We start from the raw sequence: 16,486 nt of genomic DNA on the forward strand, positions 1-16,486 counted from the left end.
TAAAGGCTGCAGACCCTGAACTGGGATGCAGCCTTTGTCAAACACAGCTTTAAATGCAAATGAAAATGTTTCTCATACATCTTTCAGCTGTTTTACTTTAGAAAGGGAGAAAAGTTGTGCATGAGTGTTCTTGTTCCTTGTTTCATGCTCCACTGTGACAAAGTCCAGTCTGCATGTTCAGTCTGTCCATCTTAGCTTTCGAGGAGAGAAACTCAACTGTTTCTTAGATTTTCAGAGTTGTTCAGTTCATACAGGAACTGCAGCTTACAGCTTGAAGTGTTTAAAGCAGCGGTGGACAAGTCCAGGCCTCGAGTTCCGGTATGCTGCAGGAACTCGAGGCCTGGACTTGTCCTGCAGGTTTTAGATATCACCCTGTGTCAACACACCTGTATCAAGTGATTAGTTCATTCCCAGGCCTCTGGAGAACTTTAAGACATGTTGGGGAGGTTATTTAGCCATTTGAATCAGCTATAAAATATTGCTCATCAGATTCTAACAGCTAAAAACATGACTTTAACCTTAATTGGATAGACTATATCGAATATATTCGAAATCAACAATAACACTTCTCAATATTGCCAATAACAAAACTAAAAAGAGTAGGCCAAAAAACTGGGCCTATAAAAGAAGACCTGTTACAGAAGAAAGATTTCAGTATAAAACCTGGTTTAGCAAATCAGAATCTACTAAACCATAAAAATAAAGATGTCTGACTGCAGGGGCTAGTTTGAATAATTTTAAAAGTCATCAGACAGAAACAGGACCTCGGAGTAAAAACAAGACAGATTCATGCAAAGTCATTTATTTCTATGGTTTCCATGAGCAAAGGAAGCACACTGTGAAATATCCATCAAATGTTTTTAATTTCATATCGTTCACAGAAACATTAGATAACACTGACAAGAGTGACGATGTCAGCACCAGATTCAAGTCAGCTTCACTTTGATAAAATCTGAAATGAATTTACAATAAATATGAAACTGGTGAACGTAGATAGAAAACAAGACCGAGGCGGTTGTCTGCTGCAGTTAACCATGTACTTTTGGTTTTTTAGAGGGTGGATCAGTGACACAGTCAATGTCACTGTCAGCGGCACCGGCTGTGGCACCGGCTGTGGCACCGGCTGTGGCACCGGCTGTGGCACCGGCTGTGGCACCGGCTTTTTTAATCTTTTCAAGTTTTTTAATTTCCCTAAATGCGTCTGCCACAGGTTTGCTATTAATGCACAGTGCACCACCAGGCCTTTCGAACTGTGATAGTTCTCTGTTTGAGTCACCAACACACATCCAGTCTTGAGTGTCAGAAACACACCATTTGGAATGATCACATCCATGATTCCATTTACCTGCGGCAGTGTCTACTGACATGATGGTGACTAGTTCTTTGCCATTTCCAGTTACAGAAGGCTCTCCACGGTCGCTGCGCCAGGTCTGGATGTATAAATTGGTATTTAGTGTGTCAGCAATGGTGACATAAAGATCTCCGACTGCAAAAGGAAAGACAAACACCAAGAAACCATCAGATAGTTTTAAAATAACAGAATAAAAAAAGAAAAGTGTTGCTTACAACAACCCTGACTCGACTTTCGCTTTCTGAGAGTTTATGGGAAATTCCAGCTCTTCTTATTTAATCATTTCTTTTACAAACATCAGACCTCGTATGATCCCTGCTGCTACACTCCCCTGCACTAACTCTGCACTGAGGCTGGGTCACGCTGACACCTTAATGAAAGGTTTCCATGGCAATACAAACTTACAGCACAACATGTGTGTTCACAGGATTTATTTTTCAGCTTCCACAACATTTTCATACCAGGATCATTTTTTAATTTTAAATGTGAGTTATTTTTAGAGTTAAAATCTAAATGAAGTACATTTTGAACAGAACTACTCTGTAAAGTTAGATCTACTCATAACCCAGCTGATGTTTCACAGGCCAAATCATTAGAGGGTTAGACTAAAGGACTGTGTTAGGTTGGACGTTTCACACCTTGTAAATAAGATTCTCAGCTCTTTGGTGGGAAAACTACAGAAAGTCACAATTATTTCACACAGGAAACTCACAGTGTGGTTTTAAGGTTTTTTTCTAAAACGAATGAAGCAGAAATCTCACCTTCAGGATCCCTGGTGGCTGAGGTTTGTTTAACAAAGCGTTTAAACAGCGAATTACCAGCTGACCGCAAGTCTTTGTTATAGGGCCGCGTTTGTTGTTGTACGGTGGAAGAATCTGTGAGTTTTACAGGATTGTGTTCTTCAAATTTATAAGCTTTGATATCTTTAAGATGTTGAGCTGAAAAACATCAAAATGAGGGATGTACATGTTACTGTGTTAAGACTTCATATACACTCTAGACATGAAGAAATAACTTGGACATGCTCTTACCTATTTCTGCAGACTCTGTAGATTTCAGTGTTACACACATAAATATCTGTGCATTACGTTCCCCATTTTTAGGATAGAAATTATTGCTTTCATGAGAAAAGGGGAATCTTGGTGTGCTGTGTAAAAGCCAGACTACATTGTCCTCATCTATCATCACAAATCCTGCAGAACAAGAACATGAAAGAGCACATGTCATTATGAAGAAGAGAACATCTGCTGAGTGATCTGAGAATAACAGCAGCTGTGGTTCTGATGCTCAGAGGTGAGCGTGAAGGAGAGCGCATTTAACTCAGGTGTGTTTTTATTAGTATTTATTGTGTTATTTTTATTATTATTAAAAAATTATTTCTACCCACCTTTGCTGTGGCCATGGGTGGAACTTACACTATTTTCATTTGGTGGTTGGTCATTGTATGCAATGAATCCAAAATCTGATGACTGCTTATCCTGAAAGAATCCACAAAAACATGACATAAATTATGTCTTTCCTCAAAGAGCATACACACTAATAACAGAAACTCATAGAGTTAATCTCACTTTTTCAAAGTAGGGCTTCAGGGTATTTGCCAGGACACCAGCTTGGTTGTTGACATGCTTGTTATTCCTTCTAAGGTTCTGGTTGGTTGAATCAGTGTAAACATAGTCAAACCCCTTTTTCACCTTGTACAAAATAAACCTGGTGATGTCAGAGACAAGTCAGTAAATTCAAAGATCACAATAAATGATGAGAAGCTTAACTGAGCATGGAAGAAGAAAATAACAAACTCTGTTATACCCGAGTCTCACAAGCACCTGTATGAGTAAGCAGAGATATGACTGAAAACCTTTAACTATGAATAACAGAGCCTTTTATGAATAGTATTTTCCACAGGCTTCCTCATGATGCTAAAATGTGATGAAGCTTATGAAACTTTGCAAAGTGTTTTCTTTCCATGTTTCCTCTTTTGATCAATAAAGTGAGAATAAGATGAGTGTTAAAAATAGATGTGCAGGGCTGGAGAAAGGAGGCAAGTGTCACAGTATTGTGTTGTCTTCCGTGTTTTAATGCATTAGGTATGTCTAATGTCCCTGTTTTAACTTCCCATACTTGGAAATGACGTTATTTATGAAATGGAAATATATAAAATAACTGATAATAACAGTGTAAAATAGTGTTACAGTGTCTGAACATCATCTATGACTATGTTGAAACGCAGGTGTAAAAGGTACCATAGCGCAGCTTTGAAGCACTTGAAGACCAAAGTTACTAATGTATAATTCAGTATACATGAATGAATAGCTCAAATGTTGTCTTACCAGTCTACATCTTTATCATCTTCATTTTTACAGGATATAGCGCCCTCACAATGTGAGCCAAGCAGACCAACAGTGAGGACAATCATCCAAAGGACTTCCTGAAAGAACATAATAATAATAATAAAAATCATTTTAATACATCATCTTCCCTTTACATGAAAAAAAGAATTAGCCCACTATTACAGGCTGCAGTGTCTTTACAGGTAATAACATAATTCAGTATCACAGCATGACTTGAGTTCACAGGTTATTCTGTGCTGCACCAAATGTGTCACCATCCTAATACAGACAGAAACCAACTTACCATCAGGCTGAGTGAAGAGTGTGTGAGTCCTCAGCTGAACTGACCCTTAGTTATACAGCTTAGTTATCCACAATATGATTTGCATTGACCCATGGTCAAGAATTTTAATACCGTTGGACTTTTAAATATATTGTATTGATAGGAAAATGAATAAAAGAGGAGTTTCTTTGTTTTGTATCAGACATGACAGCAAACTTCTTTTCTTGCTGTCAAACTAAATACTTTATTAGATTTTACCCATGGATGTTTAATACAAGCATTTTTTTCCTACACTCCTGGCAACTACAGTGTTACAGTTTTTAGCAAATATTACTCCAAGTACTACAGAGCTTTATTCATCCCACAATTGTTGATTAGTTGCTTTAACAGCTGTTTTCCAACAGCTGGTTGAACTGACGGCCATCATACTGTACATGTGATCAATCGATGGTTTTTTTTTGTCAGATTTGGAATCAAACAAAAGTATAAATCAAAAATATTTTTTTCAAAAAAGACATTAAATACCACCATTGGTGTGAGCAGAGGTTATGCAAAACCTTCAGGAGGGTATGATGATATAAATGTTAGTGGTTATTGAGATGTGACCTCACTTCCTGTTTAGAGGGTTAGTTGCTGATTTTGATCAACCATAATGTATAAACATTACAGCCATTTAACACATAGACCTGTATCCCTGGTCTGTTGCCGGGTGTTTAGCCAGTCTTGTTTTATCACTCATTAGCAAAGCTGGAAAAAATCAAGACTTCACCTGCAGCAGGAAAAAGGAGACAGATTCTCTTTTTTTTTTTTCGCCTGTCCCATTTGGTTCTTTAGCCGTCAGAATTGTTGTCTGAAGACCAACAAGGATACCCGATGGATTTATTTTGCCAAATGGATCATCGTGGCATTGGCGTATTGGTCCATTTGATCGACCTTTGTTTTTATTATTTATTATATTTTATTTTCAGATGTTACAGACGGGACAGACATGAGTGAGAGATAGGAAAGGGAGAAAGAAAGAGGAAGGAAAAGAAAAACAGAAGGGGAGAGGGACAGTGAGAAAGGGGGGGAGAAAAAAAATAAAAATCACCTGGATCACCTGTTGAGAGAAGAATAGAAAACAAGCAAAAAAACCCAAAGCAACATACTAAACACAACACCATCGCATTAATCTAGCTAAGTGTAAACAGCAGTAAATACTAAATATTCAATGTTGTTGTGCAGCACGCAGGACAGACAGCGCACAATGTGCTTCGAAGTAGCAGCCAAGAAAGGTGTAATTTAAGTCTGCGAGCAGTGAACACCCGTGTGCACACCTGTGTGGATCAGCACGCTTGTATTCAAATGGTTTCCACATGTAATGGTCTGCAAGAGGATGTAGAGAGCCATAGCCCCGTCCCCCAGGGCGTGAAGCAGGCATGGAGGAGATCCAGGCCCCAGACATCCAGAGGCCCCAGAGTGCGAGAGCCCAAGGAGGACCACCGGAGGGGCATCCGTGCCACCTTCATGACAGACAGATTCTCTTTATGTACAGTACAATGGTACAGTCTGTCTGATATGCAAAGGCTTCATTTTCCAGTCACTGATAACAGAGTTTTATTAAATGTCTGCAGGTAGTTTCCCCATTGGACATTTTCTTAATCTGGACAGTGAAAGCTTATCTTTGCCTCTTTTCCACGTTGGTCATCTATTCTAACAGCCACTTTTTGCCTCACCCAAGTTGTCCACCAATTATTTCTAGCTGCTCACCCAAACACAGGAGACTAGATGCATTCATAAGTTCCTTTATACTGAATTAAATGATGAACAAATAATTTTATTGTAAATGTGTTAAGGAGGACCCCCACACACAGCGGTTAGCAGCTTCAGTGTCTATTTACAGTGTATGTGTTTGCAGCTGAGTCACTTTTCCGTGCTCTCTCAACTCAACCATCTTCTCCACGTTTGTGGGGAAGGTGGATAATCACCAGACACTTTAATAGGTACAGCTTTGGAACCAGTTATTAAGATTAACATTTATTTGCATTTATTTATCTATAAATCTAATTACAAATTTTAAAAACTGTGTAAACTGTAACTTTGTTGTTAAGATGGAAGCTTCACTGATGAAAGGTATGATTCAGAGTGTAACATGAACATATAGATGAAGCCAGCCGAGAGGTGTGCAGGTGGATGAGCAACAGCTAATAATTTTTGGTCCCGATGATGACTTCTTTTTTTTGGCTCACTCAGACCTGGGGCCCTTCCCATGGGACTCTCTCTGAAACTTTCAAAAGTCATCCATGTGGAGATTACATTAGCAGGGGAGGGTTGTAACTGTAGTGTTGATAAGTAACCCAGGATGCAAATGTTGGGGGATAGAGGGATCGGGCAGTCCAGTATGTGTGATAAATGGTCTACAACTCCGAAAGTGCTGACAGGAGTGCAGTGCCAGATAGCACGCTAACAGCTGTCTGTAGTTTTCTGTGTGCGTTGTGTCCATGTTTGAAATTCCCTGAATCCGATTTTTATGTAGTTTTTCACCTGTGGAGCCTATTCTGTGGATAACTTTATACTGTATATATGATATACTGAGCCTATCGTTCAAGTTGGTCCTAACATGGAACCCTGTGGAACTCCATAATTAACCTCAGTGTGTGAAGAGGACTCTCCATTTACATGCACAAACTGGAGTCTATTAGATAGATATGATACGAACCACTGCAGCACAGTACCTGTAATACCTACAGCATGTTCTAATCGCTCTAATAGGATATTATGGTCGACAGTATCGAACGCTGCACTGAGGTCTAGCAGGACAAGCACAGAGATGAGTCCACTGTCAGAGGCCATAAGAAGATCATTTGTAACCTTCACTAAAGCTGTTTCTGTGCTGTGCTGAGCTCTGAAACCTGACTGAAACTCTTCAAATAAACCTCTGCAGATGATCTGTTAGCTCAGGGAATCATGCTAACTGTATTACATAGCTATATTCTCATTGTCTATGGTTACTCATTAAAAAAAAGTTTGTAAGGCACATTGGGGAGCGATGTGAGCAAGGATTCACAAAGAGTAAAATCTGTCGCCCTGCAGAGCGTCAATAAGGTTTATTTTCTTATTTATTACTTACTTATTTTCTCTCACCTACTAACGCTCACTAACTGTATGTGTCACGGCTGGTGGGGTGAGCCGTGTGGTGTAGGAGGAAAAAGGACCCAAAATGCAGGCAGCCGACTGATGATATGAGTGAGGATTTATTTACAGGTGACAGTGGCAGAAACAGACAACGAAGCATGAGAAATACTAACGGAAACCTAAACTGGGAAAACTAAATAACAAACCGGAGATCATACGAACAGGGTGGGAGGCAGAGAGACGCCGACGAGGAACAGGACACCATGAAACACAGACGATCCGACGATGAACAGAAGCCAACACACACTATAAATACACACTAGGTAATGAGGAGATGACATGCAGGGGTGGACACAGCTGACACTAATGGACATGATGAGAGGCAGACCTACAAAGTAAAACCGGAAACACACAGACTGTTTTGCAACAAAAACGCAGGGACCTGAACGGAGCACAGAGGGGAGACACAGGTAGGAACAATAAACACGACAACCAACCCAACGAACTAATACAGAGTCAGAATAAACACCAAACACAAGATGAACCCAAAAAGCAACACAAAACGCTGGGTCAACGACCCAGGATCATGACAGTATGTGTGTCTCTCTCTCTCATCTCACCCGTTGCACTTCTGACCTTTCACCAGAACAGAGGCTCATCCTTATGTGTAACAACCTAACTGAAACTATATGCACTATGTTGAATAAATGTTATAATCAAGAACCTCTACTAAAAGCTTAATAAAAGATATAAATGAAATTTGAATAACCTAGTCCAAACAGCTCCTCAGAATAACCTGCACTTAGACTCTGCTTTCGGTTTCACTTCTGCAAACGCGCGCTCTGCAAACCTGCAACTTCCTGTCAGCCTGCAACTTAGTCTTTCTGAAAGACACACACTGTTTAAACATCTGAATGCAATATCAGTTCTGTAGATTATATTATTAATGCAATGGTAATGACGATGATTATTAACAATAGCAGCAAAATATCTCTCCACTCTCAATACCGCCCTATTTTTCAGACATCATCATCATCTCAGCTCCACAACACTGACACAGCACAGAGTCAGTGCACTCTGCAGTATCTGCGGCTGTAACGCGGCACACACGTGTTCTGAAAACCAGGTCAGCTGTTTGGACTCACCTTCGTCAGAGACTGACGGCGTTTTAATGCAGCGCCCTCTGGAGGCCGAGCAGAGACCTCCACTCCAGGAGGAGTCCGCTACCCATCCTCCAGCCTCCACCCCAAATAGCGTGCCCTCCTCTTCCTCTTTTCCCCTTCCCTCCTCTTCCCAGCCCTCGATTTCTTCTTCTTTTTGCCCGACACTTTATTCACGCCGTCTTTGTATGTCTGCGACTTGTTGGTCTCCTGTGGCAGGTTGGTGCCCTCCTCCTCCTCCAGCCGGAAGCTGATGGGGCGGTTCTTGGTGCCTCCGGGAGGTTTGGAGTGCAGGGTGCTGCCGGTGGTGCTGAGGTTGATTCCTAGGCCGACCCCCGGCATCCCGACTCCGGCGTCGCTGCTGCTCCCGCCTCCCCCTGTGGTCCGCATGGGGAGGTCACGGATCTCTGCCGTGTGGACTTTGTCCAAAAGTGCCTTCAGGAGTAAAACACGCTCATGTTCCATCATCATCCGGCCTTTGTCGTGCATCAGCTGAGCGTGACTCACCGATCGTTTCCTGAACAGAAGAAAGAGAGAAGGTTTGTTTACATGAAGCTTTTCATCGTTCTAAAAGATTTTCAATCAAACAAAAACAACAACGCCCTTTTAAATGTTTCAGAGCTCATCTGTGCAGGTTTCTCCTTAAATAAAAACACCCTGTGACTCTGGCTGGAATCAAAAGTGTTACCATCTACACCACAGGAAGCACTTCAAACTGAACCATGCAAAATAAAATAATATTTTTATTGTGGAAAAATTTGGTCTAATATTTGTTTTTACAGGCTTATTGACGAAGCTAAACACATGTGCATTATTTTGGGTTGCTCCCTGTTGTCCACATACTTTTGGCATTTTAGTGTTGACCTGACTGACCAGCAGAGGGCAGCACAGGCAAACAGTTTGAAATGGAGCAGCCGGAGAAACCGTATCCTTCTTCTCCTTTAAATTCTTCCCTATAAATTCGACGGCATTTCTTGAACACAGGTTTCACTGCTGTCTTTCCTCTCCAGTTGTTTTTGGACAGCGCTGTTGCATCCATGCAGAGAAATGACCTGATTCATCAAACCACAGCCTTTCCAAGCCTTTTAAAAGTGATACAGAAGATCCCCGCCCTGCGAGGAGGTCCAGGAGGGTTTTCTCTCCTTTTAGATGAACATGAGCGCAGCCAACGCTTTCACTCTTCATCAGCGTGGATGTTAACCGGCACATTCGTGGCACTCAAAACCCTTGAGGAATTTAAAAAAACTGCTGCCACAAACACTTTGTGCCAATTAAATGTGGTGAAGGAAAAAAAAAGCTGCTGTGATTCTGAAATGAAGCTGCACATTCCTCCACACTGAAAAAGTGAGTCATAATAAATCTATCGACTCTGATTTTAGCTGAATGGTAAATGGCCTGTATTTATATAGCGCTTTACTTAGTCCCTAAGGACCCCAAAGCGCTTTACATATCCAGTCATCCACCCATTCACACACAGGTGATGGCAGCTACATTGTAGCCACAGCCACCCTGGGGCGCACTGACAGAGGCGAGGCTGCCGGACACTGGCGCCACCGGGCCCTCTGACCACCACCAGTAGGCGGGAGGTGAAGGACCTGTTTCCACTCAGCTGATCATCATACCACTCGAAGACAGACACACACACACACACACACACATACAGCGCTTATATCTATGACTCTTGCTTTCTCTTGTTTTGCCCCTCAGGTTTTTGACCTCACATCCACTGCAGCACCTCCTGTGAGCTCCATGCAGGACTATGCTGACATGTGTGAGTCCTTATACTGAGGCTATGATAATTACTCTTCATACTGATGCACTGACTTGTATTCTCTCACTGATTCAAAAACTGGGGCAAAAAATCTGTTACAGCAACGTAGAGTTAGAGTTACACGGTGATGCAGGTTACCTGCGGTCTCAGTTCAAGGATGGATCCCCTCTTACAGCACAGAGGTATAATCTCAAAAATGCTGAAACTTGTTAAGTTTTATAAATGAAAGATCTACAAAGCTGTGAGGGATTCAGGCTTCGCCGCAATGTTGCTTTACTGCGAGTCTCTGAGACTAACAGAGCAGCAGACACAGGTCGGAGGCTGCACACTGCTGAGCGCCAACGCCGCCCAGACACTTCAGGTGTGTGAGCATACAAACAGCTTCAGCAGGAGATACCGGAGGTTCCCGTGATGCCCTCCTCCACCCCCTGCTTCATACAGCAAACTGAGTAAGTGAAGCCTGATGACTGAGCTGCCGCTTCTCATTCAGCTTTTCCTGCTGAATAATAAAAATATCCAGAGCAGAACACACAGGCGGCCTGGGTTTATATGCATACAGATATTTCCTGTAAATCGCCGCCTTTGAAAGCCGATCTGGTTCTGTTTTACCTTTAATAACAGTCACATCAAACACTCCACAGAGAGGAGGAGGAGCGGGAAAACAGGCCGGGACATCCTGCAGTGGCAGCGTTCCAGCGCCCCCCGTCCTCAGCCTGCCGGCTCTTAATTGTTTCTTTCTGTGGGAGACGAGTGAAAGACGTGTGTTTCCTAAAGGCAGCGGCGAGTGGTTAGAGATGATTCACGGCCCTGATGGCTGACAGTACCGGGTGGCTCTGATGGATCTCCAACTTCCTAACTGGCAGACCACAGGCAGTAAGGATGGGCGGACATGTCTCAGCCTCCACCACTCTCAGCACTGGAGCCCCCCAGGGGTGTGTTCTGAGCCCCCTGCTGTACTCTCTGTACACATATGACTGTGTGGCCACTACCAGCTCCACCACCATCATCAAGTTTGCTGACGACACCGTCGTGGTGGGCCTGATCTCTGATAACAACGAGACGGCCTACCTGAAGGAGATTAGGAATCTGGAGAACTGGTGCCAGAGGAACAACCTCCTTCTAAACGTCAGTAAGACAAAGGAGCTGATAGTGGACTTCAGCACTAAGCAGGAGAGGAACTACCAGACCCCCGTCATCAACGAGTGCCCAGTGGAGAGAGTGGACAGCTTCAAATACCTCGGAGTTCACATCACGCAGGACCTGTCATGGTCCTGTCACATCAACACCGTGGTGAAAAAGGCCCGACAGCGTCTCTACCACCTCAGACGCTTGAGAGACTTCCAACTGCCCTCCAAGGTGCTCAGGAACTTTTACTCGTGCACCATAGAGAGCATCCTGGCGGGAAACATCTTAACCTGGTTCGGGAACAGCACCATGCAGGACAGACGAGCTCTACAGAGGGTTGTGCGGTCAGCTGAGCGCACCATCCGCTCCGAGCTCCCTGACCTGCACTCAATCTACAGCAGGCGGTGCTGGACCAAGGCCAGGAAGATGGTGAAGGACCTCAGCCATCCCAACAACAGACTGTTCTCTCTGCTGAGGTCAGGAAAGCGATTCCGCTCCCTGAAGACCAACACAGAGAGACTGAGGAGGAGCTTCTTCCCGCAGGCGATACGGTCTCTCAATCACACCACCACACAGTACTGACCCACACATATAGTTCTTACACACACACTGGACTTTCTGGACATTGTTATCACTTAAATCACTCTAAGCATATTTGCACTGCACAAGACATAATGTGGATTGCACAACACTGGTCACTATATTCTTCATTTCCAGTTAATACTTGTACAGCTGCTGTTATTGTGTATATATTTATTTATATTTAGATTTCTTCATACATTCTTATATAGTTCTATATTGTGTATTTTGTTGTACAGTTATTTTATTTTCAACTTTAATTTATATATTTTATCTTATTCTTTCCCAGTTAAATTTACCCTTCATTCTAATTTGTGTTGTACAGTTATTTCATTTTTAACCTTAATTTTTTTATATTTTATTCCTTCCTAGTTAAATTTACACTTTAATTTTTCATATTTATTTCCTATCTTATTCATAGCCCTTTCCTTTTTTTTTTTCTTTAGGTCACGAGCAGTTGTCTAAGCATTTCACTGCATATCGTACTGTGTATGACTGTGTACGTGACAAATAAAATTTGAATTTGAATTTGATGAATGTTTCTGATGTTACGGCCCCTTTTAAAAGAAATTTGCAACTTTTTTTTTTGTCCGGCAAATAAAACACTAGAATTATTCCTGCATTAGCCCAAAAACAACCACACCACAAGACACCCAGAAAAAAATGAAGAATACCACAAAATCCTGACAGTCATTGTTATTATTATTATCATTATTTTTATTATTATGATTGTTATTGGCTCCAGATTTAAAGGGACTTTTTTTAATCACTCGCTGCAGATTTTAACTAAAACTTTCACCACTAGGGGGCAGCGCTAGCTGAGACATGTTCTCCGTTTTTAGTCGCGCTCTGGCTTCACCAATAGTTTTTGCTTTTACTTGGTGACCAATTTAACAGTTAAAGTTTAAATTTAATCACGGCGCCATCTCCTGATTCAAAACAGTATTACAAGAAAGAAAAGCTCCAGTTTGACTTTGTTAATATCTCTAAAATCAACAAATGCTTTGGACATAAAGTCAGTGCAGTCGAGAGGTCATTATGTTGACCCTGTGATGTAAAAACAAAATAGTTTTAAGTTTTAAAGATTTGAAATACCTTTAAACAAATTAATGTGCAATCATTCATTTGTTAACGTGTAACTCCTTAACAGAAAAAATGAGACACATCTTTCATAAAACTGCTTCATGAATACCAAAAGTTCACGTTTGACAGCCTGAGAAACACAAATTAAACATGAAAAACCATGAAAATTTATATTTTTTTGTCTGTGAAGGTTCTCAGTCATCCAGGCAGGGTTTTAATAGTTTTGCAATTTTCATTAGTTTTTATTTTTATTTAGTTTTGACTTCAGATTTTCAATTTTATATCAGTTTTAATTAGTTTTTACCAGTTGTTTGCTAGTTTAGTTTAGTTTTTATTTTTTGAAAATCCTTAGTTTCAGTTTAGTTTTGATTAGTTTCAGTTATAGTTTTAGTTGTGTTTGCAATAATTAAGTGTAACAAAATCCCAGTTTCATCATATCAGTCATGCTCTTCTGCTCATCCTTGGGTATGTTGCTATTCCAGCTACCATACCCTGCACAGGTCGCCTGTCTGTCGCAGGGCTAACACGCAGAGACAGACAACTCACATTCCCACCTATGGGTTCTTTAAATAAATAAATAAACAAAGGCAGATGAACAACCATTGATACCAGGCAACTATAAAATGTATATCTTGGCCCCAATGAGACTATTAGCTCTTGCAGCACCGGGTGTTCCTAATTTTGGTTCAAGTGAATTGATAAACTTTTTGAAGGCAATTGACTCACACAGTTATGTAGATGTCCCTGTCCTGTTGTCTCGGGATGCATCACGCTGCCTGCCTGGGGTTAGCTTCTGTTTCTGGGGATGAGGGTTGAGTGTGCTCCCTTCTCAAGGTAAGCTAGGTTAGCCTTCTTGTGTGAGCTTTTCAAGTGCACTTTAAGGTTTGTGGGATTTCTTCCCCTTTAGAAATGTCCAGTGTTGGGTAAGTTACTTTAAAATAGTAACTTAGTTACATTACTAGTTACTTCTCTCAAAAGTAACTCAGTTACTTCAAGTTACTCGTTACTTTCAAAGTAACTAGTTACTAGGGAAAGTAACTGGTTTTACTCAGAATTCTCTTGTTAATGTGTTGCTCCCATAACTTTGCAGTCTTCTAGCTTGCTTACTTGCCACAGTGCACTGTGCCACCTACCAATAGAAAGAAAAAGATAATGTGCATATTTCCACGAGAGAAATCCCACGCCTGGACCGTCATTGACTGCTGCCATGATTCTAGCCTACGTCACAGCATCATGTGCGCCTTTTACATCCAACACAAAAACTGCAGTCGTGGTGCTTTGATTGTACTCAGAACTCGGAAATTCTGCCTTCTGAATAGGAAGATGTGGGTAACAGCAGACTGCAGATGAGCTGCATACAGGGCTGGACTGGGACAGAAAACTGGCCCGGACATTTTGACTAGAGACCGGCCCACCATTATAGGAAAAATCATAAAGCCTTTGAATGAAAATAAACACTGTTGTGACAGTGATGTACACTGTTCTGCTGGTATATATGCATCAATCTATCAATCGTTTGTTGTAAGATTCAGATAATTATTTTTTAAAAGCTAGATATTTTAAATGAGAATAAGAAAGAAAAGTATTTCTTTGTGCCCCCCTCTCCCTGTTAATGCCCTACATGCCCCCCTGGCAACACTTTGCTAGACCCGCCCCTGCACAGTCACCAGCTGTCAGCTACTTAGAAAAGGATCCTGGTGTTATTTGTCTCTCAGAAACAGTTCATAACTTCAACTCATTCATGTCACCTAAAAGGTAAACCTGTTTCTCCATCACAGCTCTGATGATTCAGTAAGGACATCTCCTGCTTTCATCTTCATGTTTCCCTCTCACCAGATAACCAAACCATATCATGACCAGCAGCTTTACAGCTGTGGCTCCAGCAAACATCAGCTGATACTAGAAATTAATATTAAATAAATTCTAACAACAGCTGATCAAGCTTAAAAGTGCTGCTGTTGTTTAGCGCGACATCCGCTGGTTTCCTCTTTCGGCGCAAAGTGGGCGATAAACAAACAAGAGAGCTGATCAGCTGATCATTGATCAGTTTCATGATTGAAGTAGAAACGGGAGAGGGAGGGGGGAGAATGAAAGAAGAAGAGGCAGCTGTGCAGCAAAGACACAGAATAACTCCAGCTTTGTGTCTTTTTCATTGTAGCTGAATTACGGGACAAACTGTTCCTTTTCACCTCAATAAGAAACGCATAATATTTTCTCTGAATACCAGACGGGGCGGTTGGCAACTCTAATAACTTATGAACAAAATAAAGTTCAACATCATTAACTTCATAGCACCACCCAGCTGTATAGAAACTCCGTCATGCTAGCTAACACGCAGTACGGAGAAAGTCAGAATAACGAAAATAAACTCCACCTAAACTTGGTTCATATCTGACCCAGAGAGACTGCAGGTCATAACTTCTTACCTGAAGTTCAGTTCACACTTGGACCGGCGGCCACCTCGGGTCTCTTTTCCTTCTGCGTCCCCTTTCCTTCATCCACCTGCTGGCCTCCACCACTTGCTAACGTTACTGAATCTGTGGAAGCTCCGTGATAGCCACCACACGAAGTAACGAGTAACGACCCTATCTAAATCCCAGTAACGAGTAACGCGTTCCTGATTTTGGCATAATAACTAGTTACCGTGCTCGTTACCACAATAATAACGTAGTTACTGTAACGCGTTACTTAATAACGCGTTAGTCCCAACACTGGAAATGTCCCTCATAATTTGTCTCTTTCCACTACAAGACACTTGTTTTATCCAAAACACAGTCATATTCAAAGTAATCCCAAATAGGACTCTGGCGCTTTCTCCCGACTTTTCCTGACATGATTCTGCGCGTGGACGGAGCAGCAACACAGACGACTCGACTAACGTGCTGCCACCTGCTGGCATAATGAGACACAGCAAGAAAAAATCTGGAAACTAAACTTCATTTTCACCCTTGACTATTGTAGGACACGCACACATCAATGAAAACTAAACACATTTTTGCTATAAATTCAGTTAATTTTAGTTAGTTTTGTGAACACTCATGACAGCTTTAGTTAGTTTTCCTTTTTTTGTTTTTATTTTTATTTCTGTTAACGAAAATGTTTTTTCACTTCTAGTTTTCGTTATTTCATTAGTTTTCGTTAACGATAATAACCTTGGTCCTTAGCACCCCAAAGCGCTTTACACTATAAAGCGCTTTGGGGTCCTTAGGGACTAGTAAAACGCTATACAAATACAGGCCATTTACCATTTAACCATATGACAGATTAACTCTGAAGCTGAATAAATATTAAAAACAGTAGCTTGTATGAACGTGTCAGCCCGCTGCAGGCTGCACTGCACAGCATACTAATGAGTTTGAGTACAGCAGCTGAGTACAAGAGAAATATTCCTTACCAAGAAAAGAGAACTGCAATGGTAGTTTACTGAGGGGAGCACTGGTGGCTCGCAGCTGTTGACTTGCGTTGGTCCAGGACCATGAAGTTGTTTGATTTGTGTTGATGAAGGCCTGCCTCCTTCTCCTCACAGTCACTTTTTACGAGACCATGAGTGTGTTTTATTTTTTGTTCTGTCAGTCTTGGATGTGACTCCTGAAAAGAGATTCACCATGATTCTGGTTCTCCTTTCACAGTCAGTACTGCTGGTTTCTCTCTCAGACTGACTGAAGATGAGTGATCTGGAGTCTCCAGGATCCA

At 41.6% G+C, this 16,486-nt stretch overlaps 2 protein-coding genes across 2 annotated transcripts; both read right to left on the reverse strand.

Moving 5' to 3' along the window:
- Positions 1-370: 370 nt before the first annotated feature.
- On the reverse strand, positions 371-4,096 carry LOC113026926 (deoxyribonuclease-2-alpha-like). The gene is made up of 6 exons (XM_026176225.1): positions 3,679-4,096; positions 2,920-3,058; positions 2,739-2,829; positions 2,383-2,544; positions 2,113-2,289; positions 371-1,486 (listed from the first exon to the last, which is right to left on the reverse strand). The coding sequence occupies exons 1-6, from the start codon at positions 3,807-3,809 to the stop codon at positions 1,029-1,031; spliced, it is 1,158 nt and encodes a 385-aa protein (XP_026032010.1). The 5' UTR covers positions 3,810-4,096; the 3' UTR covers positions 371-1,028.
- Positions 4,097-8,298: 4,202 nt separating this feature from the next.
- On the reverse strand, positions 8,299-15,244 carry LOC113020935 (parathyroid hormone-related protein-like). The gene is made up of 2 exons (XM_026165655.1): positions 15,220-15,244; positions 8,299-8,752 (listed from the first exon to the last, which is right to left on the reverse strand). Exon 2 carries the CDS (start codon positions 8,722-8,724, stop codon positions 8,299-8,301), a length of 426 nt encoding a protein of 141 aa, XP_026021440.1. The 5' UTR covers positions 8,725-8,752; positions 15,220-15,244.
- Between the last annotated feature and the right edge of the window lie 1,242 nt (positions 15,245-16,486).

The sequence above is a fragment of the Astatotilapia calliptera genome, chromosome 1 (genome assembly GCF_900246225.1).
Source record: "Astatotilapia calliptera chromosome 1, fAstCal1.2, whole genome shotgun sequence".
Classification (NCBI taxonomy): domain Eukaryota; kingdom Metazoa; phylum Chordata; class Actinopteri; order Cichliformes; family Cichlidae; genus Astatotilapia; species Astatotilapia calliptera.

What these genes read in the sequence shown, in the direction of transcription:
- LOC113020935 (XM_026165655.1), bottom strand. Translation starts at nt 8,724, where the DNA reads ATGCACGACAAAGGCCGGATGATGATGGAACATGAGCGTGTTTTACTC.
- LOC113026926 (XM_026176225.1), bottom strand. Translation starts at nt 3,809, where the DNA reads ATGATTTTTATTATTATTATTATGTTCTTTCAGGAAGTCCTTTGGATG. An exon ending in TACAGAGTCTGCAGAAATAG is followed by an intron (nt 2,290 to 2,382) that starts GTAAGAGCATGT and finishes GATGTTTTTCAG; the next exon opens with CTCAACATCTTAAAGATATC. An exon ending in AGCCACCAGGGATCCTGAAG is followed by an intron (nt 1,487 to 2,112) that starts GTGAGATTTCTG and finishes TTCCTTTTGCAG; the next exon opens with TCGGAGATCTTTATGTCACC.